Source organism: Chrysemys picta, chromosome 21, assembly GCF_011386835.1.
Source record: "Chrysemys picta bellii isolate R12L10 chromosome 21, ASM1138683v2, whole genome shotgun sequence".
Taxonomy (NCBI): Eukaryota; Metazoa; Chordata; order Testudines; family Emydidae; genus Chrysemys; species Chrysemys picta.
Window position 1 is genome coordinate 18827186 of NC_088811.1, and position 26644 is coordinate 18853829.

Genomic DNA, 26644 nt, shown 5'->3' on the forward strand with positions numbered 1-26644 from the left:
ACTGAGTCCCTCCCAGTCTCCGGGCTCCCTGAGCCAGGGCACACGCCTCAAACACTTCATACTCATCTAATGCGCCACGCAGGCCGCTACTGGGAATGGCTGATGCATCGAAGGAGGGAGCAGCCGAAGGATACGTGGTGGTGCACTACCCTGCCACTGCCGGGCCAGGACAAAGCCACCACACAGGCCAGGGGCTCTATTCTCCCGGGTGGTTACTTGGTTTCCACTCGCGTTAGTGGGAGATACGTGCACTGACTGGCAGAGGAGACTCTCCAAGGGTCATTAAAGTACCTACATGTGTCTAGCACTGCCTGGGCTCTGGTGGAAGGGCTCTCCCCTCCCGGCCCATTCCACTGTCACAGGGGAAAGGGTTACTTGAGATTTTAAAAAGTAAACTGCAAAGAAACCCATGAAGGGCCAGAGTCTCCATCACCCTCCCCCGGAGCCGTCACTCACAGCTGGGCAAAGGGAGTGAATGGCAGCGGTTCACCATTGCACTGGTACAACTGACGGCCCGAAGAAGGGCAATGGAGTCAGACTCCCGGGGTGAAATCCTGGCTCCACGGCAGTGAATGGCAAAACTCCCATTGTGCCTTTCAACGCTCCTTTACGAGGGAGGCAGAGGTCTCGGGAATTTACTGGGCGTTTCCATATTTTTTTCTCCAAAGTAAAATGCCGTCTCAGCCCTGCATCTCCCGGTCTGTGCTGGGGGGCCTGGTGAATAACCTCATCCGGAGCCCTGCCTCCTGTCCCCACCCCGAGATGGGACGATGCGGAGTTGTAGGGGCCAACCCCGCACTGCACTCTGCATGGTCCAGAGAGAAAACTGGGGCTGTAACATCATCGTCTACTTTCCTTTTCTGACGCTGAGTGCGAGAACGTGCCTGCGCTGTGCCAGGTGCTGCAGCAGCACGAACCATGCAGCCCAAAGGCCTCTGTTCCACACAGAGCAGACACCACGGGGGCAGTGCAAGCTCCCACTCCGCCCACAAGCTTGGCCTGAAGCCTGGGGTCGACCGTGGAATTTGGGCTCTGGGACCCATTGCTTCCATGAAAGGTTCCGTTAGTGCCACGTGGGATCGCTCCTCATAGAACGGGGATGCCAGGAACTAGCCTGAGATCTGTCGGCTCATTTTACACAAGGCATCAGCCTGGGCTGGACTCAACCAGCAGCCAAGACATGAGACCCTCCAGAGCCCCTGACTGATCCCTGGCCCAACAGTGCAGCCAATAGGAGCAGCATGTCATGTCTGCTCTCTTGGCCAGCACACAACTAGAGAGCCAAGCTGCCTGGCTCGGGCTGTCACAGACTCCTGTCCTCTGGGGACTCCCCGAGGGGACCCTGGAAGACACCCCCCAGCGGGTTACAAGGACACGTTTTTGGAGGCCCCGGGCCCCCAGGAGGTGGGCTCTGCTAAAGGAAGGAGCTGCCCCGCCAGCCCCTCTTTGCCATTAGCGTATCGGTGCAGTATTTCCTTCTCGCTCGCAGCCCCGCTCTGCCAGGAAAGGCAGCCTGATCCTTTGCAGGATCTACCCAGAGTGGGGCAGGGGGCACCTTGCACCCCATTACACCCCAGCCTTCCCTGCACAACTCTGGGTGGGCGAGAGCAGGCCTCCACCCCACTCTGCCGAGACAAGAACTCGTGAGCCTCGCAGAGCGCGTCCCATTCCTGACGAGGAGAGGGGGCCGCTCTGCTCACCTCCAAGGGGCACGGCCAGCCGGGCCAGGCCTTTGTTTGCTGTAGCTTCGCTCTCCGCTGACTGGGAGACCATCATCTGGGAAGCTGAAACAGATCCCACCCCGCCCCACGCCCGCCATCCACCTGCCCTCCACCTGGGCTTTGGCCTTGTCAGGATGGTGAACCTCCCTCACTCTCCCCTTCCAAGCTGCCCTGTCCCTGCGCTAGCATTCCTGGGGCGCTTGCATGGCTCCCTGGGACGTGCTGCTCCCGCTGCACCCGAGGAAAGCTCTGGGCTAGGCAGTGTAGGTCCAACCCAGACAGGGACTAGCGTTTTGACTTCTCAGTGCCAGGCTGGGCAGGGTTCACACACATCGCTCAGGGCATTCGCCACCCAGATTAGACCCGTGTTAAGGTGCTGAAGGAGAATGATCCACTCCAAACTACATGTCAGGGCTCCTTTCACTGCCCGAAATGGAGCAGAAACCCCAGTTAACCACTTAGCCCCTGGGCGGAGGCCTGGCCTCCGCCTTGTCTGCAGGGAGCTGCTCTGGTTTGTGACCAGGGTTTGCGGCCCAGAACCCTGCTCTGTTCCCAGGAGATGGAAGGGGTGTGTGTGTGCCTGGCATTCTGGGGGCTGTGTGGTGGGGCTGCGGCAGGCACGTGAATCCCATCTGCGAGCAGGTCACGTCTTTCCCAGGGATCCTCTCCAGCAGAGGCCCGTTAACGGCCCAGCCTCGCAGTAAAGTTACACGAAGCCTTTCGCAGATACTCCCACTGGTCCTACCGTGGTTACAAACGGGGCAGACGCTCCACAGGAACCTGCTCCCTCAGGAGTTCCTAACTTGAAGGTAAAATCCTATTCCAGGCTGAACCTTGGCCGAGAGGCCAGGGCCATCCACACTGGTGGAAGGGGCTGATTAGCAGCCCAGAAAATGGAAAGTGTCCAGTTGGCTGCCGAGCAGCAGCAGCGTGAGCAGTGGGGCAGCCAAGCTTCCCCACGCTGCCCCCACTGTGAGCACGTGGCTGAGGCCGAGGGGCCCCTCGGAGAGGAGAGGGGAGCTCAGTCACTCCTCGGCCTCTGTCCTGAGGCTGCCAGCAAGGAAGGGAGTCAGGGCCCCTGCGGTGGCAAGGCCTGTGCAGAGAGCACTAAGCCCTTACCCAGCAGCGCCCAAACTTCTCCTCTCGCCCTCCCCCCCCAGTAATGGAATGCATCCATCCCCCCCGTGGCCAGAGGCTGGGAGCGGAGCAGGGGCCACAGCTGCGGCTGGGGGCAGGGCCGGAGTGGTGCTGGGCACAGAGCGGGACTGGGTGGTGCTCCCTCCCTGCCCCCCCCGCGGGGGCTGGCATGAGTCCCACCATGCGCCCCACACAGTTTGGGGCCCACTGCCCTGACTGAGAGCCACAAACTCACCTCACATCAGACATGGAACGAACCTACAGGGAAAACAACCTCTCTAGACATTTGGCATGTGTGACCGGGAGGGTCCCTCTTGTTTGCGTCACCACTGGCAGATCTGACCCACAGTGACTGGCTTCCTCGGTGCTAATTCCCTGGGACCGCAGCACTTCTTGCCAGGAGGAGATGCCACTATCCCTTATGGCGAGGGCAAAGGCGGGACCCCTCTGCCACGCTACTTCCAGGAGCTGAGCTGTCTAGCTGCTCCCCGACCAGACAGAGAAGCCAGGCCAGCTTCACTTGCTAATCTCAGCCAGTTCACGACGGGCGCTGGGCCCGCAGCGGGCGCGTTTGGGGTCAGCATCCCTGGCCTTTTCCAACCCGCATAACTGACATTTCTCACATTTTGACAATTAAGAAAAAAAAAATATCTGGGAAATTTTGTGATGAAGCCTTTGCTGAATCTCCCACCCCCCTCCGAGCGTTCCAGCGACTATGGCAAGTGGGCTACAGCTTCAAAAGCACCCGACTGCCGTTTTCAAAAGGGACGTAACCCCGGAGGCGTTTCAGTCCGATTGACAGCCAATGAGAATTCGGCTCCTAATCACACAGATGCTTTTTAAAATGTTACCCCACATCAAACATTTTCAAAATCTCAGAATTCAGGAAGGGGGGTGTGTGTTTTTGCCGTCTGCTTGTTTTGGTTTTGGCCCTGTTTCGGTGAATCACTTTTTGTAACATCTGGGATTACTTATCAGCCCCAATCTGGGTGGTCCACCACTGGTCCCTTAAATCCCCTGGATGCAGGGCCCACGTCCCGAGGAGAACAGAACTCACCCCTGAGGGAGGATGCACTGTCCAGCCCAGCTCTGCCGTCGCCGTGGTGGAGTCCATTAGCGTTTCTGCGGGGAGATTACAAAAAAGAGCCGTCAAGGGGAGGCAGGTCCGAGTGAGCAGCACAGCAGAGCCATTCACCCGCCCCAGGAAGGCCTCCAGGCACGGCTCAGGGCAGGAGCCTGAACAAGCAGATTGGTGCAGAAACCAGCTCTGAGCCTGGGCAGCGAGCAGCCTCCGCCCCAGGTTAGCATCTTGTCTCTTCTCATACCGCTGGTGACCCCCTCCAGAGCTGGGTTCCGCCTGCTCTCCACAAGGAGGGGGGCCCCTGCTCAGCTAGGGCACGATCCACGGAGAGCCTGCCCTTCGCCTCCAGTGGGCACTGGATCCGGCCCTTGGCGCCAAGCCCAGCCCCAGCTCCGCTCGTGCACTGGGGATCTCCCTCCGGACCATGGGCTGGGGAGAATTCTCCAGTCCCTCCCGCAGGCTCATAATGGGCTGATCCACGGAGGGGCAGACAGAGGTCACTCAAGACAATCTGGCGTGTTAGTGTGCTGCACCCCCGCGCCTAGCCTAGGGCAGCTGGTCATGATGGAGCGGGAGCCAGGCCAAATTAGAGTGAGTGGTGTTGTGACCTGGCACCCAGGGTCGCAATACCACACAGATTTGGCCTAGCCGCTCTCTGGCATGACAGAGGGGCAGCCGGGCCAAATCTGCAGCCCATGGCAGCTGCCTAGTCTACCTAAGGCGAGAGTAGCCCCTGGTGGTAGCTCCCCCTGCCCCACCCCTTCCCTGGTCTGCCTTGCCCCAAGCAGGAGCTAAGCTCCATGTAGGAAGTGCTGAAACGGCTGGGTTCAGCCGTGTTATCGTGCTGCCAATCCCGCCCGTCTGCGTAGAGGAACCCATCCACTCTGCGCTGGGGGTCGGCATTTAACCCTACGTGCCACGTGTGCACAAGCAGCGGCAGCTGTCTGAGCCGTCGTGGTGCTCAGGCTCGGCCTCGGAGAGCCCTGGCATTGGTCCATCTCTGAGCACGGCCCTGCCCACCTTGCTTCACCCACAATCTGTACCTACAGGGGGCTGCAGCCCAACCGTTGCACACCGTCCACGTGTGAAGTCCGCTCCTCCACGGGCGGGTTTCCCCCTTTACAAATCTAGAACCCTAACGAAATACGTGGCAGCCGCTCGGAAACGGCAGTTCAGGAACTGCAGCCCAGCGAGCGGTAACAGAGGCTCCTCTGCTTAGAGAGCTGAAGAATACGACGTTTTGCCACCACTTTGCACGGTAAGAATCATGGTCAGCAGCGCGGCCAAACAGCACCTTGTATTGCACAGGGAAAAACCCTGATTTAAGGATTTAAACGACATTAAACTAACATTAAGGCTGATTTTCCAGCCAACATGGGTCCAAAGGCTTTAGGTCAGATGATGTTTCAGCCAGTCAGGACTGAGAATAAAATAGACAACGTTTTATAGACAGTGCAGGTTGCAATGGTGACCGTTAAGGCTGCCAGATACTTTCCATTATAAGATCCTTCTTTCAATTTCTTATACATTTGCCAAAATGTAACCATTCCGTCTGAAATTTTCCTTGCCAGGTGTCTGCCTCAGGTGGAGATGTTCTGGAAAGTTTCAGATAAAATGGTCCAGCCTTTTCTCTGAACAAAATTAGGAAAAATATGTTGTTTTCCCCGTGTTAACAATAGCCACACCAAGCATGGGGGTGGGTACTACTGCAGCGCTTTCACAGTGCCCCGCCGGGCTGCAGAGGGGGGGAGCTGGAAACTGAAGACCCCCACATCCCCCTCCAGGTTCTCCCACACCCTGCACTCTGCCACACAGAGCCACGCTCACGCAAGGTCAGTCTCATGCCTGGGCCCCCCGTCCCCATCCACCGCAAAGGGCTGAGCGTGGCAACAGCAGGGAGGGCTGGATTTGGGGCTGCTGAGGGGTGACGCAGGTCACAGGGGTTTTACCATCTCAGCCTTTCATTCAGGGACTGATTTATTTTTAAACACAGAATCCCTTTGATTGTTGCTTCTTCGTGTTTAGGAACAGGCCAGGCCCAGGTACGCTTGGCCACCTGTGCGATGGAGCCACACAGCACGGGCTCTGTTAACCCGCCCACAGCGCACAACGTGGGACGGGGAGACCCAAAGGCAAGGGCAGGGGACGGGCTGGCAGCACAAACCCTGCCAGGTGTGCTGGGCACCTTCCGACGCAGTGGTCCTGGCGGGGAAGACAGAGGAATCAGAGGCTGGGACTCTGGAGGGGCCCCGCTGGAGAGATGCTCCCGGTTAGCAGTGTGGAAGTACTCCCTCCAGGCAGCCTCCTGAGGTCACATGCCGTCAGACCCAGGGAGGCTGAGTGGGGGCGACACAGCAAGGGCCCAGGCCCACAGAGCTAGGCTAACTGGTCTGCACTGGGGGACCCAGATACCACGCTCCTGCCACTTGCCTCTGGAAGCGTTACCAGATGAGCATGCCACATACCATAGGCACCGACTCCATGGGTGTTCCGGGGCTGGAGCACCCACAGAAAAAAATCGTGGGTGCTCAGTACCCACCAGCCACAGCTGTTTGGCAATTTGGGGGAGGACAGAGAGCAATGAGCGGAGGCCTCACGGGGGGCGGAATGGGGGCAGGAAGAGGCAGGGCAAGTGTTGGCCCTCGGGGGAGGGGGTGGAGTGGGGGCGGGGCCTCGGGCGTACCCCCGTGGGGAAAAGTAAAATGCAGGGCCTATGCCACATACACAATATAATCTTATACTTCAAGTGCTGTTCTTGTCCGTTTCTCCTTAATACCTTTCGTAGGCGAGAGCTAGCAATCCTCACACACCGCTGTATTAGTGCTGACAAGATACCTTACAATACTGGCAACGTAACTGCATCTAGTCACCCCAACGTATAAGCAGGACTTAAAAACCCACGATGAGATAGGTTCCTGATGAGACAGTACTGACAATGACTTCTCCTTTGGAGGAGTCCTCTCATTAGCATAGATATGAGTCGCTGTGTTTGCTCTTGGCCTGTGTGCGTAGGGTTTACGTTGTCTTTCTGTGTTGTGCTCGACTTTCATGCTAAAATGTATTGGAAAAAATATTTTAACTGTTATTTCTAAACAAATTTCCTCCAACTTCAAAGCCCACACGGAAGGCTGGGTTCAGGGAAAGTCTGATGCTTCCACAGAAGACCGTATCTTAACTAGTGAGCAGCCTTCTCTGAAACGGTTGCCCAAAGGGGACTTGTTTGCAGAAAGCTCTAATTGCCTGAAAACAGGCTTGGGACTAAAATACCTCCTGACCCCAATGAGAGCATCCCAGACAGTCCCAGGTGAGAGTGTGTGACGGAGAGTCTATGGCTAGGGCTGCACTGAGGTTTGCGGTTATAGCAGGGCTTAGATCCCTTTCCTAGGTCTGAGTAACGTGCAGCGCACACGCAGGGTGAAGAGTGCATTTTCAGGGACACTCAAAGTCAAGCTATTGAGGTGTTTAGGAGTTGGATGCAGTTCCCCATGAAACGTAGCCTGGGATCTCACCTTTCCTCCACTCCCTCCAGCTACCAAAGGGCTGGGACGGGACACTTCAGACTTTAGGCCTGCGCAGCTCCAGACTAAGGCCCCAATCCAGCAAAGCACTTTAGCATGTGCTTGAAGTTTTGTAAGTGCTTTGAAACGGTGCTAGACCGGGGTCTGAGTCCCAGATACCAGCTCGTTTTATATTAAAAAGGAGACACGTTATGTGACTTTTGCCAAAGGAAGCTGACAGAGATTGCCGCCTCCGTCATTCCACAGCCAGCAAAGGGCTGGAGTAGGAGTGAGCCTTCACTCCCCTGTCCTACTGCCCAACCTACCTCCCCAGCCTCACTCCCCTAGCTCCATGCAGCCCCTCTAGCTAGCTCCCCCATGTGTCCCTTGGTTAGGTCATGTCACAGGAAGGCCTAGTCTGGCACACCTAGCCGGGTTCATTGGCGTAGGGCTGCTCTCCTGGGCAGCACAGGAAATCTGCCATTTGTGCTTCTTGGGGAACCTTTGCTGGAAGGGAAGCCGCCCCCTTCCTGCTCTGTCCAGCACTTGGGGGTCGGGGGGCGGAGCAAGGAGGAGGCACCCAGAGGAGGAGGCATTCAGCAGCTGTCCTCCAGGAAGCAGAGGTGGTCCCTCGCTAGGGAGGTGCTTCCTGCTCTGGGCTTACACAAAGCACTGCTTAACCTGTGGAAGTGGCAGCTGACTTTGCAGGGACACAAGGTGTTCGAGAGCAAGGGAGGGACCCTGAAAGTAAGGTACTAGGACAGAGAATGGGAGTGGCCAGGCTAAGCCTCTGAGCATGCCCAGTGGGAGCTGGATAGTTGAAGTGCCAGAGCAGACTCGGGCTGGGCTGAATGCTCGCGCAGGCAGAGGTGACGCGTGGGGGGCGGGGCATACGACGGGGCTTTCCCCCCCCAAATCTGCCTCCTGAATGCTCACCGTTCCAGCAGTCATCTAGCTTCAGAGGTGGGTGGGGAAGTCCTCACAATCAGCCCTCAGGCTGCGCATCTGCCAAGCACGTTAGCCCCGGGCACGGCTCGTGAGGATAGGACGCAGTAGAAGCATGTGGACATGTGATGGTCAGTCCTAACCAGCCTTGTGAGCTTTAGCTCCCCCTGCTAGGGCGGTCACTGGCTTCCGGGTCAGGGGAGGGGCGCTCCAACCCAGCCCGGTCTCTGGCCAGTGAAGTGCAGGCAGGAGACTGGCCTGGACGTAGGACGGGGCATTCCTGCAGTGCATGATCCAGGGCTCCCGGCCGCTGCATTGTCCTCCCAGGTGGTTAGTTTTTAATGACACCGCGGTGCTGAGTGGAGGTCGCATTGCCAACACAGCAGGGAGAGCAGCTGAGGCACATAGGCCCAAGGAGATTTGAAATGAGGAAACAGGCGGAACTTTTCTTTCTGCGGGTTCTGAAGCGTCTGCAGTGTAATTTCTGTTCTTCCACTGTGCCACAACTGGGTCCATGGTGACTTCATGGAACCACCTGGAGGAGCTGCTGGTTTTACTGGCTATAATGGGAAACTTGTTCTGCTTGGAAACTGGCACGTTGCCTTTCCTGCTTGCATTGCCTACACACAGCAGAGGAAGGGCAAACACTCGACAGAGAGCCCCCAGCATTCGTTAGCACCGTGGCCTTTGGAGTCACTTTTTGTTCAGCTCTAGTTATGTTCTGCAGATATGGAGATTATCAACGTAACAGGGACTCCTCCCTCCACAGCCGCCCATTCGGCATCACAAGTCCCTAGCCCCTGCCCTGGTCTGGCTAGCAAACGAAAACTTAAAAACCAGAGAGAGGAGGCGATATGACAGGATAGACGGGGAAGGGGGCAGGAAATTAAAAACCTGTCCAGCTAGACAGAGCGACTGCCTTAGCAGCCCATCCACACGAAGGTTGAAACCATGCTAGCAGCAGCCATATGGCGGACATCTCTGTCCTGCTCTACCAGTGATTTCAGGCCATCGTCCGACTCCTGGGTGGCTGCACATGGAAACGCAGCACTGTTGTGCCAGAGACACCAATCAATCATTATTTCACCCGCCGTCAGCTCCCGGTTGGGGGACTCTCGACGTGTGCTAGATCGCAGGCTGCCACTCTACAGTGTCAGCAGATGGCACCGACTTCCTCGCAGCGTCGGAGCCAATCACAATGGGAACCACAATCCAGCAGCCCTGGGAGGCCTCCCAGAGATGCTGCCTCCTGCTGATGGGTCCTGACAAGTGAAGAATCAAAGCACCCTGCAGCAAGCACCAACGATGGGATTCCTCTCTGCTTTTAGCGCCCAGCATGAGGAGCGGGGGGAAGGTGGCCAGAGGGTCTCATTGTGCGCAGCAAAAAGGTGAAAAGATCAGAGGCTTACACAGATACAGCCCCAAAGGTGCACTGTCTGCTCGTCCTCTCCAGCACCTGTCCTCTGGACATCTCCAACGCTCCTTAATGTAACCCCCCAGCTAGTCAGAGGTTGCAAGGCCAGATGGGACCATTGTGATCATCTACTCTGACCTCCGGTAGGGCACAGGCCAGAGAGGATTAGGCCAAAAGAAACCTGATGAGGTTCAACAAGGACAAGTGCAGAGTCCTGCACTTAGGACAGAAGAATCCCATGCACTGCTACAGACTAGGGACCAAGTGGCTAGGCAGCAGTTCTGAAGAAAAGGACCTAGGGGTTACGGTGGACGAGAAGCTGGATATGAATCAACAGTGTGCCCTTGTTGCCAAGAAGGCTAACGGCATTTTGGGCTGTATAAGTAGGGGCATTGCCAGCACATCGAGGGACGCAATCATTCCCCTCTATTTGGCATTGGTGAGGCTTCATCTGGAGTACTGTGTCCAGTTTTGGGCCCCACACTACAAGAAGGATGTGGAAAAATTGGAAAGAGTCCAGCGGAGGGCAACAAAAATGATTAGGGGGCTGGAGCACATGACCTATGAGGAGAGGCTGAGGGAACTGGGATTGTTTAGTCTGCAAAAAAGAAGAATGAGGGGGGGATTTGATAACTGCTTTGAACTACCTGAAAGGGGGTTCCGAAGAGGATGGATCTAGACTGTTCTCGGTGGTAGCAGATGACAGAACAAGGAGTAATGGTCTCAAGTTGCAGTGGGGGAGGTTTGGATTGGATATTAGGAAAAACTTTTTCACTAGGAGGGTAGTGAAGCACTGGAATGGGAGGTGGTGGAATCTCCTTTCTTAGAGGTTTTTAAGGTCAGGCTTGACAAAGCCCTGGCTGGGATGATTTAGTTGGGGACTGGTCCTGCTTTGAGCAGGGGGTTGGACTAGATGACCTCCTGAGCTCCCTTCCAACCCTGATATTCTATGATTCTATGACCTGCCCCACAATCATTCCTAGAACGGATCGGTGAGGAAAACATCCACTCTGGATTTTAAAATGGTCAGCAACGGAGACTCCACCACATCCCTTGGTAAACTGTCCCAAAGTTTCACTGTTCAAAATGTAGACCTTATTTCGAGTCTGAACTTGCCTCGCTTCAACTTCCTAGATCTTTCTCTGCTAGAATGAAGAGCCCAGGCTAGTCTACACTCCCGCGCTACATCGGCACAGCTGCATCGATGCAGATGTGTCACGGTAGCGCATCCGGTGAAGGCGTGCTAAGCCGACGGGAGAGCGCTCTCCCAGAGGCATAATTATTCCACCTCAATGAGAGGCGGAAGCTGTGTCGGTGGGGGATCGTCTCCCACCGACACAGCGCGGTGTGGACAGCGCTGTGAGTCGATGTAACTTGCGTTGCTCGGGGGTGGCTTTTTCACACCCCTGAGTGACGTAAGTTGCATCAACTTAAGCGGTCGTGTAGGTAAGCTCCCAGTATTAAATATTTGTTCCCCGTGTAGATACTTACCGACAGTAATTAAGTCACCCCTTTGTGATGGGGTTTATAAACCCTACACCAGTGACGAAGGGGTGTGGGCAAGGCTGGCCCCACCCCCCTGGCCCTGTCAATCATGTCAGGGGTGGAATAAGGGCTGAAAAGGAGGAAGTTCCCGGCAGTTGCCAGGCAGCTCTTGGAGAGAGCAGATGGTGGCTCTACAGCTCCACAGGAGACTCCTGGATGTCTTCGGGGAACTTCCCTCCGGAAGGCCATTTTCCAGATCCCCACCGCCAGGCCTACAGGGAGAAAAGGACCCTGGTCTACTGGCCGGGTAAGACAGGTTTGGCAAGCTCCACACTAAAGGGACTCGGTGCAAGGGAGCTTATACATGGGCAAGGGACTCTAACTCAGTGCATATTCGATACCCCTACTGAGGCAAATGGAGGTGCCCTAAGGATTTCTCGGTGTCCCTACAGTAGGACGCACCCATCAGCAGCCCAAGAACTGTGACCCCACTTAATCTTCCATGTATTAAATAGTGATAGACTCAAGGAGCTCCATCTATCAGGCAGGTTTTCTAATCCTTTAATCATTGTCATTAAATTAATCATTTAATCTTCTCTGAACCTTCTCTAATTTATCAACCCCTTTCTAGAATTGCGGGCACCAGAACTGGACACAGGATTCCAGCAACAGTCACACCAGGGCCAAATGCAGAGGTAAAATAACCTCTCTGCTCCTACTCGAGAGTCCCCTGTTTATACATCCCAGGATCCCATTAGCTCTTTTGGCCACAGCGTTCACCAGGAGCTTGTGTTTAGCTGATTATCCCCCATAACGCCCCAAATCTTTTTCAGAGTCACGGCTTCCCAGGATAGAGTCCCCCGTCCTGGGACTGTGGGCTACATTCTTTGTTCCTAGATGTACACACTTACATTTAGCCATATTAAAATGTACGGTTTGCTTGTGACCAGTTTATCAAGTGATCCAGATCGCTCTGTATCAGTGACTTGACTTCTTCACTATTTACCATTCTCCCAAGTTGTGTGTTATCTGCACACTTTAAAGGTCACTGATAAAAATGTTAATAGTGCAGGGCCAAGAACCGACTTGGTAACACACCTGCTTAATGACAATTCCCTGTTCACGGTTACATTTTGAGACCTATCAGTTAGCCAGTTTTTAATCCACGGTGTGCCATGTTAACGTTCGATCTTTGTAGTTTTTTAATCAAAATGTCACACGGTACCAAGTCAAACACCTCACTGGGAAGACACTGGCTCTAGAGGGCCCAGGAAGAACTGTTTGGAAGCGTTACCTCATTGCTAGGCAATCCGAGCCCTCCATTGCAACAGCAGAACATTAGACCAATCAACAGCTCGGGAAGGCAGCCTTGAGGGAGGCTCTTTACTGGCTGAAATGCTGCTCTCCCCTTCTCCTCTCCGGCATGTGAATCAACAGTGGAACCATAAGTAACTAGTTCACTCCAAGCCTCTGATTTTCCCGTTTGTTGCCTTGTTCTTGCTGAGCACTGCCTGGAAGGTATTCCCTACCTGGGATCGGTGAGCACTCACTCTTTTCTATTTCCTGCTGCCCACAGCTCTGGAGCGAGGTGTACAGCCTGCCGTGCATTCCTGCTCCGCTCCCTGGATCAGCGTCACTCATCTGAGCGCTCCAGGGCAGCACGCTCGACTCTTTCCTAACACACTGTTTACTTCCAAACCCAGTGACGGGGTTAATTCTCTGGCTTCCAGCAAACGGAACCAGGGGCGATTGGCAATCCATTCATGCATCACTAGGCTGCAGGGGCGTAGCTCTGCCTCGCTCCTGGGTTCCACATCGGATCCACTCCGGTACCCTTGGTGAGAGGCTAGCAGGGCCAGATTGCTCCAGAGAGGAGACTCCACATGCCAGGCACAGAGCTAGTTAAAGGCACAGTGGCCCCTGATTTCACAGTCTCTCTTTGAAATGCTGGCATGGAGTCTAAACTAGTGACCAACAAAACGGTGAAGGTTTGAAAAAGCATAACCTGGCCCCACCCCATCTCCCCAGCCAGCCACCCTGAATGTCCCCCAGGGTCTGTTCTTCTTTAAATTGGACAGGTCTTATTGCTGCATGGGGGCAGAGGAAGCTTATCAAATAGGAGGTTAATAGGTGACATCACTGTCTGTAAGTACCTGCACAGAGAGCAAGTATCTGAGAGCAGAGGGCTCTGCAGCCTAGCAGGGAAAGGCAGAACAAGAGGCAACGTCTGGACGTTGAAAGTGGCAAACTTCCAATTGGAAGGCAGACCCAGTTTTTTACAGGCAGAGTAACGAACCCGTGCAGAGACGTACCCAGGGAGATGGTGGATCCCCCGGCACTCAGAGAGTTCAGCTCGCGAATGGACGCCTCTTTCTCACAGAGAAAGCAGCTCTGGGCTGCATGCAGAAAGCCCTGGGCAAGGTTACCTGGCCTGTGCTCTGCAGCAGAACGGATTAGATGGTCCTAGAGGTCCCCCTTGCCCTGGAAAGTCTGAATCTATTAATAATCCTCTAACTGCACCAGAAAACTGTCTGCCCTGCCGAGCGAGTCCACTCCCCCATGCTCTGCGCCTGTCTGCTGTGGCGGCTTGTCAGGCTGAGCCCGGGGCTAATTCTCTCTGCAAGGGAAAGGCTCTGCCACAAAGCTACACTCCCAACCTGCTCCTTAATCTGTTTGTGAAGGGGGCAGATTTCTCTCTGTACCATAGCCATAATGCTCTTCTCCAGCAAAAAATCTGCGTCAGTAGCCAAGTGCTTTAAACAACTCTCTAACAACAAACCATTGTGCAACCCAGCACTCATCTGCAACCCTGAATAACTACAGGGCTGCTGTGTATTTGTCACACTCCTGCACTGCCCAGTAGCAGAGTCTGACCCCACACCTGTGAATGCTACAGCACAGAGCTCTGTCATTTTGCCTACAGGAGCAACTAACAGGAAAGGGTGGGGGGAGGAGTGCATGCTGCTGTCCTATATGAAGCTTGACCCCTACAGGAGGTGCAACAAACACACGGCCAACAGGTTACACAGTGACTTGTGAGCCACGGTGCAATATTAGACATCAGGATTCCTGGTCTCAGTTCCTCGCTCGGGGAGTAGATTGTGGTCTAATGAATGTAACACCAGCCTTGTTTGGGGCATGTGGTTGTGACACTCTGTACCCCAAAGCAACACCCTGGCACCCCCATATTCACTAAGGTGCTATAATTATAAAATGTTTTGTACAAAGTATACCTTGTGAGGGATCATTTTAAACATCTTGATCTACTGAACATTAATACCCTGTCGGATTGCGTGTGCTGTCATTGTACGGGAAGTTATGAAGTTTTGCTATGTGTGCGTTACTGAAATGTGTTGTAAGGTTGGAAACACCCACAACCAACCTTTCAGGAGCAACAATGGAGGAGCGAGATGTATTGAAGGCTCATTAAGGGGAATCCGCGCTCCCAAGGACTACCCCAGAAACTACATACAATGGAGACCTCTCCGAGATAGCACACAGACACTGGAGACTGCTTGACTCATGTCATAGCAAAGGATCTTTCCACCAAGCTGGAAGAAGCTATAAAAGGGGCAAGTGACATCATCGCTTGTCCTCCCTCCCCTCACAACTCAACACCTGGAAACACGTCTGGAGAACAAAGACTTTGAATGGGGGAGGTGGTCCCAGGCTGAAAAGAGGACTCCCATCAGGGTGAGACACTGCTTGATTCAAACCCTGTCTAGTTATAGAACTCAGACTGCAATTCTTCTTTTATTTCTTAGGTGACTGACTTTGATCTGTACGCTTGCTACTTATAATCATTTAAAATCTCTCTTTCTGTAGTTAATAAATCTGTATTATATTCTACCTAGAACAGCTGGTTTTGCTTGAAGTGCTGGGGGAATCTACTCAGGAACAAGAGCTGGTGGCATGTCCTCTCCACACTGAGTGAGGGGTGGACTAGGTTATAAACGTACACTGCTCAGGCTTCTGACCAGGACAAGACGGTCCAGTTCTGGAATGCCAGGCTGGGGATTTGGGGGGAACTGGCTGGAGCGTCTATATTGTTGGTTCATGAGTGGCTGGCGAAAGCATTCATGTAACTCAGGGTACATCTACACTACACGGGGGAGTCGATTTAAGATACGCAAATTCAGCTACGTGAATAGCGTAGCTGAATTCGGCGTATCGCAGCCGACTTACCCCGTTGTGAGGACGGCGGCAAAATCGACTTCTGCGGCTTCCCGTCGGCAGCTCTTACGACCACCTCCGCTGGTGGAGTAAGAGCGCCGATTCGGGGATCGATTGTCGCGTCCCAACGGGACGTGATAAATCGATCCCCGAGAGGTCGATTTCTACCCACCGATTCAGGCAGGTAGTATAGACCTAGCCTCAGTTAGGGGTGTCCCTGCCCGTGGATGGCTGTGTGAGTGCAGGACCCGGAGGGGTTTGCAGCTTGCCACAACGTCACAGTGTGAGAGGGAGCCCACACTGGTAAGACAGAGGGCTCACCAGTACCCCAGTTCAAGGTTGCACCCCAGCAAACCATCCCAGTTGGGGAACCAACCTGAGGACATAAATGCCTGAGCGTTTGCCACTTGACCTGAAGACCCCACCCTCTTAGCAAGGAAGCAGTACCTGAGTCAATGCAATATAGTCTAGCTGCTAGCTGGTAACACAGACCACCACCAGGGTCAGGTGGGTTACACCAGCACCTAATTTGACATTCTTCTCCTAAAAGACAATGGCAAAGTGGAGGAGATGTGGCTCTATTACATCAGCAACTTCCAGCTCTGTCTGGTGATCTTGGGTAAGCTCTCAGTGACCCGCTCTGTGGAATGGGTGACTGACAGTTACTAGCGTGCGACGCTGATGCACAAGAGAGGCTGGCAAGCCACAGACCCGTTAGCAGCACTCAGTCGCAGAGCGGAGATTAGGGCTTGCAGGGCAGTGTCTCTCCTGCTAGGCTACTGCATGCAGGGCTCCTGCCCCTCCCTTTGGGTTTTTCTGCCCCCAAACCACAGAGAGGCTGCACAAGCCATCCTGCAGCAGGGATGCAGAACATGTGACCAGTGCACAAGAGCTGGTACACTGCCCATCCTAGTGACATGGACCTTTCCCCACAGTGACCCTGAATGGGCTCCTGTAAACACCCCAGCCCCACTGGGGCTCCCATCTTCCTGCGGACCCCATGCTCACTCCCAGATGCAGGCTGACGCCACATTCCCACCCCAAAACCAAGCTGGGCCCCTGCCCATCCCATGGTGGGATCAGCGCTCAGACAGTACCAGAAAACGCACAGCAGTTCTGTGCCCTGACCAGCCCAGACCTGTCAGGTCCCGAGGAGCCGCTGGCAGCCCTGCTGGCCCCAGGAACCCACCGCTTGCCATGAGGAGGCCAGGTGAGGCTGCCTGCCCCTACACACACTCCTGCTCGGGAGACCTGGGCTCAAGCCTATAAATTAATGTTTAAAACTGTGATTCTTTAACCCTGGTGGGGGACTCCCCACCCCCCGACTCTGGACCAGCATCAGTGGAGCACTGGCAGGAAACAATGGCAAAAGGTAAGGCTGAGGACAGGGAGTGAATCAACGGGGATGGAGGGGCAGGGAGACAGGCTCCGCCGGGAAACAGGGAACAGCAGCAGCATGGTCACCCCTGTAACATCACATGGGACTGATCCTGCCACCACTGAAGTCAGTGCAAGACACCCCTTGATTTCCTGGGGGCAGGCGGCTTGTCTGCTCGTGCAGTGCCAAGCGCAGATCAGCAATAGCATGGCCAGTGCTGCAGAGGGCTCCCTTGCTCGGGACAGGGAGACCCCATCAGGCAGGGCCCCAGACAGTGTCTCCATTCCCCCTGCCTCCCCAGGGCACTCCCCACCAACGACCCTGGTGCTCCGGGAAGGGCAGCCGCTAGCAGTGTGCAAACTCCCATGCACCAAACAAGCTGTCACGCCAAGCGATCTCAATGGGGAGGCAGCCGGGCTCAGACGAGCAGCCCCCTCCTCTCTCGCCAGGCAAGGCACACTTCCCCCAGGGGCACACTGCAAACTGCTGCACCCAGCTCTCTCTCCAGTTCACATTCAGTCGTGCCGAGAGGCCCCACTGTGCTAGGTGCTGCGCAGACATATGGGCACCGCAGACCCAGTGAGCACCAGCAAGAAACCAAAGGTTATCTGGACCCCACTCAAACCCAGCATTGTTTGCCCTGGCCTCTCGCGCTCCTCGGGGCTTGCTGATCTTCGCGCCGCTGGACAGAGGTCAAACGCCACAGCTGCCACCAGCAAGGTTTTAAAGGCGACTCGAGGACGGTCCTGAAGGCAGGAATTGCCAGAGGAGATCAGACCAGCAGCCTATGAGCCCAGCAGGGAGGAAGGCAGGACGCTTCCCCGCGAGCCCAGCTAGTCAGTGGTTGCTCATCCCCTGAAGCACACGGGGTTATGCCCCTTCAGAGCACTGACCTGGGTGTTTGTGTCCTGGGAACTGGCCTGAGATCTCAGCTCCTTTCTCAAGGGGACCGCCGAGCAGCCGCAAACCACTGGCAATCACTCCTACCCTCAGCAGGATTTGAACTCGCAAGACAACAGCAAACATTCCCATTCCCCCCACCCCCAGGCATCAATCCCTGCTAATGCCACACCATTGCCTCCTGGGCATGGGCTGACTGCCAACTTCACGGGCACCGTGCCAGAGAGAGCCCCACACCCGACGTGCCGCTGCATGCCACCCACACCGAAGGGCCGCAGCCTCCTGCAGCCCAGCCCAGCAGCACTGCCTGCCACTTCCACCGCCCCCCCCAGCACACTCCCCTCCCCGCCCTGCACAGCGGTGAGCTGCTAGTGGCTCCAAGAGGCCCTGCGTGGGAAGGAGACGGCTGAGCGGGGCTGGGGACGAAGGAGTGGCGGTACCTGGAACGCTGGCTTAGCGCCCGATCAGAACGGCAGGGAGGAAAACCGAGTGGTGCCCAGAGACAGACCAGATTCAGGACTCCTGGGTTCTAGTCCTAGCTCTGCCACTCAGTTGCTGTGCGATTTTCAGCATCTTCCCCTGCCTCCCAAGGAGTACAAGGCCTAATTCGTTGTCAAGTGCTTTGAGGCCCTTTCCTCTGGGGATCTCAAAGCAAGGGAGGTGGTAGGTGTAGTGCAGGGGTGGGCAAACTACGGCCCGCAGGACACATCCGGCCCGCCAGCCATTCTAATCTGGCCCTCAAACTCCTGCTGGGAAGTGGGGTCTGGGACTTGCCCCACTCCGGCGCTTCTGGGAGCCGCTTGAGGTAAGCGCCGCCCGGAGCCTGCTCCCCTGAGCCTCGCCTTGCGCCCTAACCCTCTGCCCCAGCCCTGATCCCCCTCCCGCTCTTCAAACCCCTCAGTCCCAGCCCAGAGCACCCTCCTACACCCCAAACTCCTCATCCCCAGCCCCACCCCAGAGCCCTCACCCCTCCCACACACACACACCCTGAACTCATTTCTGGCCCCACCCCAGAGCCCACACCCCCAACTAGAGCCCTCCCTCCCTCCCACACCCCAACCCCAGTTTTGTGACCATTTATGGCCCGACATCCAATTTCTATTTCCAGATGTGGTCCTCGGGCCAAAAAATTTGCTCACCCCGGTCTAGTGGCTAGAGCAGCGAATAAGGGTGCCAGCCCTGCCATTTCTTTGCTGTGTGTTTTGGGCCAGTCGCGTCCCTTCCCTGGGTCTCAATGCCACGGCCTGGCTTGGTCAGCTGGTTTGAGGCGCTAGAGGAGCGTGAACGCTGGTTATTTGCGCAGCAGACGGAGGAAGGGCAGTGTCGAGGCAGACGACCGGCTGCCTCAGCAGAGGGGCTGCTCGGGTAGAGATCTACCCACCCAGGAGCGAGCCTGGCTGCTTTTCTCATCCTTCCCCAAGCCTCGGGCGGTGGCGGCAGCCTGGCACGTGCTAACTGGCAGGTGCTGTCACGCGGCTCCCAGAAGAACAAGGGAGCTACCAGGGAAGGCCCACGGCACAGGGGCAGTTCAGCAGCTTTGATGCCACCTGAATCATGGCAAGTGCTGGATGCGTCGCAATGCCTTGGCAGGCCCGGAAGCGCCTGCTTCATGCAGAGCCCAGACCTGCGTCCTGGCCGACATGGTGCTCTGCCAATGCCAGGGACAAAGCAGGCCTGCGGGGAGCAGGAGGGAGTGGGTGTCTGGCTGCTGGCCCATCGCTGGTGGCTGGCGATAGCTGCAGCTCAGTGAGATCCTCTCGCAGAAGCGGCATTTTATCAGTGTTGTTGTTTGTGTTATTCCCTCCCGTGTGTTTATCTGCAGACTCGCACACTACACCCGGCATTGTAAATAAATCTCCAGCTGTTCAGAACTCGCAGACACAACTCTGGACTCCTTCCCACCATAAACCGCACAGCTCCCCACGGCCCAGTTACGGTAAGTGCCTGTCCTTTTCACTTTGAAGAGGCTTTCAAGGAGCAACTTTCTGCCCACCACTGGCGGGGCTGGCCCTGGAAGGACATCCACAGCATTACAGCCACTCTGCCACCCTAGCCTGTGCTCGGTCAGTCCCAGCTCAGAGCACGCTGCAGGTAGCGCCATCGGAACACAGCCGCCAGCTGATTCAGAACCTGGGCCATGCGGAAATCTTATCACACCCGTGTCGATACCCTGGGGGGGGGGGGGGGCACCTGGCTTTGCGCACTAGCCTCTTGCTACTTAAGTCACAAGTGAAAAGAGTTTGGGGACCTGAGCCCCAGTCACTTTTCCCCAGCTGGCTGGTTCAGGATTGAGGTTTATTGGCCGAGCTGGGAGGAGAAGGCAGGACAGGACTAGTAGAGGATGCTAAAGGTCAAAATTAAGGGGCATTGGCAAGGGGGAAAGTGGGGAAGGGGGATCATCACAGGATCTGTGTGCACTGTGGTCTAGTTCACAGACATTGAGGATCTGGCCCCGTGTTGCTCACCAGTTGTGCCATCACTTCTCATTCACAAGCACTAGGGTCCAGCTGCAAAGTGCTCCAAACAGCTGGAGTCCACCCCTTTATTTCTCCTCTCCCATCTCTAATCCCTTCTTCCCCTCCAGCCGCTCCTCCCTGCAGCCTCTTCCTCACTCTGCTTCTCTAGTTAGTTCTCAGGGTAGGGAATAAAACCAACGTTTCTCGCACTTCAGTGTAACTGACTCAGTAGACCTCTGCATGGACACTGGAAGGGACTCCCTCCTGGGCTAGTGCTGGATGGTAATTGCCTATATAATTAAATGCCACTTTTTAGGATATCAAAGCCCTCAACTGCAGTCGATGGTAACTCAGCCCTTGGAGTATAAAGCTCATTAGGTGCATTGCCCAAGAGCTGCAGGCAGCAAAATGGATCTAAACTGGACCTACAGCATCTCATTGGGTCAGGGCACGCAGCGCAGAAAGGGCAGCCAAGGAGCTGCATCTGTCCTGCCAGTTCCAGGCTGCTCTCCTGGCAGTGCGGACAGCTCCCCGCACCCAACGCCAAGACCTCGGTGCAGACGAACCGGGCTCAAAGGGTGGCTCTGACTTGTACTGGGACGGCCTTGCAGTGACGCTCCCACCTCAGCAAGGCCCCGTCCAAGGCAGCAGTGACCCCACACTCCATGCTTTGCCCTGACACAGGGCAGTTTGGCCTTGGGTGGGCCTGAGCACGTTAGCGGGAGCTGTAACCCCCAGGAAGGGATGCACGTATGCGGGGAGAGGGACGCCACCGCTCCCAGGAGGGGCATCTCCAAACGCCCCTTGGCCCCGCCAGTGCCAGGCTGCCAACGCCCAGCACTCGCTATCACTGCCCTCAATGTCACGAGGTCAGCTTAGAGCTCAGGAGATCTTTGAAACAATACGTCTGGGGTTCTCGCTGTTTGCTTTCTGGTTCGGGGGGGGGGGGGGGGGGGACGTTTTCAAGCTTTTCTCCGCAGTCAGCAGGGCTGGGAACTTCCTTTAAAAAAAGAAATGAAAGGCCAGGCTCTCTCGGAGTGCCAGGACTCCGGGAGCTGGGGCTTTAAGGGATGCACCAAATATCATGAGACTCGTATTAAAATGGCAAGAGTTGGTAACGCTGTAAGTGACCAAAGGAAAACAGCGACAAGAATGCAGGCCTCAGCCCTGGGCACAGACATAGGCAGGGCAGGGTTCCCGGTTCCTTCCCCATTGTGACGAGCGGAGCCAAGGGACGGCCCTTGGCACAGCTGTCAATGGGGCTCAGGCATTTCCCTCTCAGCAGAGCGCTGGGATCTCCCGCAGCGTGGCAAGCCTGGGGCTCCGTGACGTGCAGACGCACAAATGTGCTGATGTGGCACAAAATCCCTCATCAAAACGGGAACGCGCGCTCCAGGCCAGCCTGTGCACAGCCACGAACTCCTGTCCAGGAGGGGTAGCTAATGAGGAATCCATCTGGGCCTGGCCAAGAAGCTTTGCTGCAGATGTATTTATCCTCCTTGCAGTTGAAAGGCCCCCTATCTGCCTCTGGCTCTTTACTGGGGCCTAGTATAATATTTTCACCAGGCAGAGCGAAGAGGGTCTTGCAAACCCAACGGCAGCTGCTTGTCCGTCACTACAACACCCCGCTTTGCTTTGCCTGGCCGGGGGCCAGCGGAACAAACTGAAACCCAATCCCCCCGGCCGACCCGCCAGCACAGTAACCGCACACTGCGCTGTGAACCGGGTACTCGGGATACTTTGCTCAGGGATCCACTTAGCCTCCAAGAGGGAGGGAGTGATTGATAGGGAGAGGGAATGAACGATGACTGATCTGGAATGGGATCCCCACACACACTTTTCCCGCCCCGGCCCCCCACCCTAAGGGAACAAGGAAAGCCAAGGGCATGGTGTGGCAGTGCCAGGGAGCACTGGGGCAGCAGGGAGCAGGCAGCCAGGGGCAGGACAATTTCTCCGCACTGGCCCTTGAAAGCACCGAGTACAGAACGACGCCCATGGCTCTGGCCTCACGCCCATGCAGCAATTCTCCATGTACCCCAGGAACTGTCGGGCCCCGGCCTGACCCTGCAGTGGGATGTGTGTGGCCAGCCCCACAGCTCAGAGCATAGGAGTGGGGTCTTTGTCAGCAATAACAATGCACGGGGAGGGGCAGTCCTACACCCCGCTGGTATCACTGGATCGAGGACTGAGTCCAGGCTGAGGGTATCAGGAGAAGAGCCCATGTTCCCAGCCCTGGGGAGGATGAGGCACGCATGCCATCTGCCTGTGGCGGGCCAGGGGCCCAGCAGGAAAGGAAGGGGAAGCCGTCTGCTCACACACTGGGTGGATGGAAAAGGGCCCCGGATGGTGCGGATATCCTTAACCAGTAAGCATCACCCACCCTCTGGCTTCAGAGTGACTCCCGCAGGCTCCCCCAGCCCCACCCGGCTAGCTGGGCTCTTTATGGCTTCAGAGTGACGCCCACCTGTCCTTGGACTCGGGTCCCAGGTCTGCTCCTCCTGCCTCGGAAGTCAGCAGAAGGCTAGCCAGGTACCAGGTGCTGAGGACTGGCTTGTGTAAGGCACCGTGCTAGGCTGGGGAGGAAATCAAGGGGCTGCTGCACTTGTGCGGCAGATGATTTCACTGGGGGGTTCTTGCTCTGCCTACGCCCACCAGCTCCGGGGCTCTATTGCACCTTGGCTTCATCTCTCCCGCTAGCGTCTGAATCTTTCCCGGGAGTCCTGAGCCCTTGGAGGGGTGTCTGCACAGGGCAGAGCTGGGCTGGGCTGCTCACCCTCCCTTCCCCCCCCAGGACTGTAATGCTTCCTTCTCCACAACACAACTCCTGTCCCGCTGCACAGGGACTGGCCGAATGGAGTGGCAGGTTTCCGCGCCGTCTCACTGCCAGCTGGGAACGGCCGCTCGCAGAGGAGGGTGAGTCCCCCGTACAGCTCTGCCCCTCCCTGTGCACAGCACCCTGCATCTGCACCGCCCTCGGCGACAGAGAGTGAGTCATTCGAGCCAGTTTGCTCCCCATAATCAATTCCCTCCTATGGCTTTTCGATGCACACAACTCGATCGTTCCCGCCGGCTGCCTGCGGACTGAGAGCAGTGCCGAGCAAACGCAGGCTACATCGACGGCACTAACACAGCCAGCTGGGCCTCGCGCACGGAGCGTGGGAGTGAGCGCCAAGGAGTCCAGAGCCCATGCACTCACTGGATGATGTTGAATGAGCCCCAGCCTCACCCCTTGTGCCTCAGTTTCCCCATCTGTACTAGCAGTGACAAAAACCTTGGCCACCACCCAGGTGGATTAATTAGTTAGGCCAATGATTTCAGAGGTCGTGTGGGCACCAACCCCAATCTGAGTGCAGATCGCAGGGCATGAGCAAGACATGGCTGCACTGCGCATTAGCAAAGGGCGTGGCAGGCTGCACGCAGAGAGGGGCTCGCATGAATGGGCTGGGCTTGGGCATGGGCTCAGGGAACACGCACAGGTGCCCAGATGATTTGGGTTTACATGCCAGCTGTGACGCTGCTAGGTGTGAGCTGGGAGGGGGGGCACTGCTGGGGGCACAGATGCATCTCGCAGAGCACTAGATCTGCACAAAGCATCTGTATTTGCGCCGGTCAGCGAGCTGCAGAGGCAAGTCCCTGGCACACATGGTGTATGAGCCCAGACGGCGGCTCCTGAGAGCCACCTGCCAAGCTTACAGGAGAGTGATGTTCCACCCCTCGCCGGGGAGCGTATCTGGTGCAGCCAACACAAGCAAGGAGAGAGGAAATGGAGAGGGCTCCTGCCGGCCTCACCAGGGCTGCTTGGGCGTCCCTGTTACTAGCAGTCTGAGGGCCAAGGTTGCTGCATGACAAATGGGTAGGAGAGCAGGGCTGGGACGCTGGCAGCCCCGTTCCTCAGTCCAGCACCGACCCACTATTAAACAGCAGCAGTTCAGTGGCCGCTCTCAACACTCACCCACGGCTGTGACAGCTCCTGGCCTGCAGGTTCCCGGCCCTGCACCTGCCTTGCCACACTCCCGGTAACCTGGTTCTGACCCTCAGCTCTGATTCCTGACCTCTGACTCTGGCTCCACCCTAGCCTCCAAGTCCTGGCTACCGACGCCTGCTCTGACCACTAGGCCTAAGTACCATGCGGGGAACTGACAGTTTGAGCAGCCCAAACACAGACAATAAGGGAACTAGACAGGATATAGCAAGCCTGGTCCACAAAGGCCAACAGCTCTGCCAGAGAGTGGGAGCCCTACAGACTTTGCAGAGCCAAGGTGCCTCGCTCTGCGCGCACAGAATGCGCTCCTGCACGCTCCAGCCGCTCCGCCTTCCCCTCCCCGAGCCCAAATTCCCCCGCCTGAGAATTCAATAGCAATCGGGACAAATTTTGTGGGTTCCTAAATACGTGTTGGCTCCTATTTCTGCCATGACCACAGTCCTATCCCACTGACCAAGCCAAAGGGGACTGATTATCAGCCCAGTTACTGGAAAGGCCTCGGCCTGAGCGTCTACTTCTAGGACAATTTGAGGACTTGGTTGGAGCTATGTACAGACTGCTGACGACGCAAGCTGCCCGTCAGTTGTAGCAGAAGGGACACTGGCCAGTGGCTACACATGCAGCCTAGTTCCAACGCCTGGTGCATTCATCAAATGGAGTGAGGACACCCAGCGTTATCAAATCCAGTTCAGCCTCAGCAAGGATACTGAAGATGAACTGGCCCAGGTGGAATCCCCAGCCGGCCTGGAGGCTTAGTCAACCGCCTGGCTGATCACCTCCAGCTCCAGCCCCTCCTCAGCAGTACTTCCTCCATTGCCCGAACCCATGCAAGTCAATCAGGTCTGGCCCCACCTCTGACGTAGAGAAGAGGCGACGCTGGGCATCAGGCTTATGCCTATGCCGCAGGGAACCAGGACACTTTACATCAAGATGCCCCATGAAGGTCCAAGCAGGAAAAAAAACCTAAACTATTTGGGACAAGGAGCTACCGGCCATCAAGGCAGCTTTTGAGGGGTGGTGCCACGTCCGAAAAGGAGCCCAGTTCTGATTCAAGTCCTGCCAGAGCACAAGAACCTGGAGTACGTACAGACTGCCAGACGCCTTCGCCGACGCCAGATCTGCTGGTCTCTTTTGTTTGCACACTTCAGCTTTGTTGTAGCCGATCACCCAGGGACAAGAAACGGGACGGCAGAGGCCCTATCCCCCAAAGACGAATTTCTTGAATCTCAAATCTAGTGGTGAGCCTTCTGCCACTGTCAACGGGATGGTCAACAGCAGTCTGATGTTCTGCATCCCCTGCTGTGCCGAATTTGCATATATCAATGCAATCCACATCTCGCCCCAACACAGCAAACTTTCTCCCCTGCTTCCATCTGGACTTACCCTGGAGTTCCCCAGTACCAGCCACTGTGGATTTAGCCTCCCACCTACACCAGTGCACCAGGACCTCAAAGAACACCTGCCGTCCGTCAGAGAAACCTACTAACACCATGCAGACCAAGGCTGTCAGGGTGCCCCCAATCTGGCCATAAGGGACAGGGTGTGACTCTCTGCCCCGAATCCCACATCGAGCCGCCCATCTGCCACACTAGACTACCAATACTGGGCCCCTTGAAGACCATAGAACAGGTAAACCCAGTGGCCTTCAGGTTATAGCTGCCTGAGTCCTTGAAGATCCACCCCGTCTTTCACATCTCAAGCCCTACACCAAGAACCCAAACCCAAACTTCTCCCATCTGCCACTGCCACCCACAACAGTCCATGGACAGGAGGAGCACTTGGTCTCAGGGAGTTAGGGGAAGGCTGCAGTGCCTGTGGACTGGGAGGGCTATGGGCCAGACGAGCAGTCTTGAGACCTGGTAGAGAACATCTGTGCCCCAGACCCATTGCGAGAATTCCATCGGAAGTACCCCAAGAAACCAGTCGCCGAGGTCCCTAGGAAGTGCCCTGGAAGAGGGGATGCTGTCAAGAATCAGGGCCTGCATCAGAGCCAGTCTCCAGGCAAGCTAATAGGATGTCTGACGGGTCGGAAGAGTCAACAAACTGGCTCTTATGCCCAGCAGCAATTCAGTGGCTGCACAACGATTGGCCCATGGCTGCGATAGCTCCTATGCCGGCTTGTTCCCAGCCCTGCCTCTGCCTTGGCTCCAGCCTTGCCCCTGCCTTGCCTGACTCCAGGGAGCTGGTTCTGACCCTGGGCTCTGGCTTCAGCTCTGCCCCTCAATTCCTGGTTACCAACTCCAGTTCTAACCACTAGGCCTGACTGCCCACACCCCAGTCACGCAATACAGACACCACGCACGGATATGCCAGTGCCCATGTCAGTGCACACACACACACGGTCTCCCAGCATCTGATCCGGAAGGGGAGGCCTGGCATTTCTGTGTGCCCTGTGGTTGCTCTGGCTGGGAGATGAGTAACTCTGGCTGGATACCAGATAGCCCCTTACCTGGGTAGCAGTGTCTGCCTGCTTGC

General features: G+C 56.2%; 1 protein-coding gene across 5 annotated transcripts in view; it reads right to left on the reverse strand.

Annotated features, from left to right (window-relative positions):
* Positions 1-26644, reverse strand: part of EPHB2 (EPH receptor B2) — a 248857-nt gene that overhangs the window by 152629 nt on the left and 69584 nt on the right. For all 5 annotated transcript variants that reach the window (XM_065575310.1, XM_042852985.2, XM_042852983.2 and 2 more), the window contains one exon: positions 3916-3980. In XM_065575310.1, the coding sequence (XP_065431382.1) occupies positions 3916-3980 (65 nt within the window). The remainder of the gene's footprint in view (positions 1-3915; positions 3981-26644) is intronic.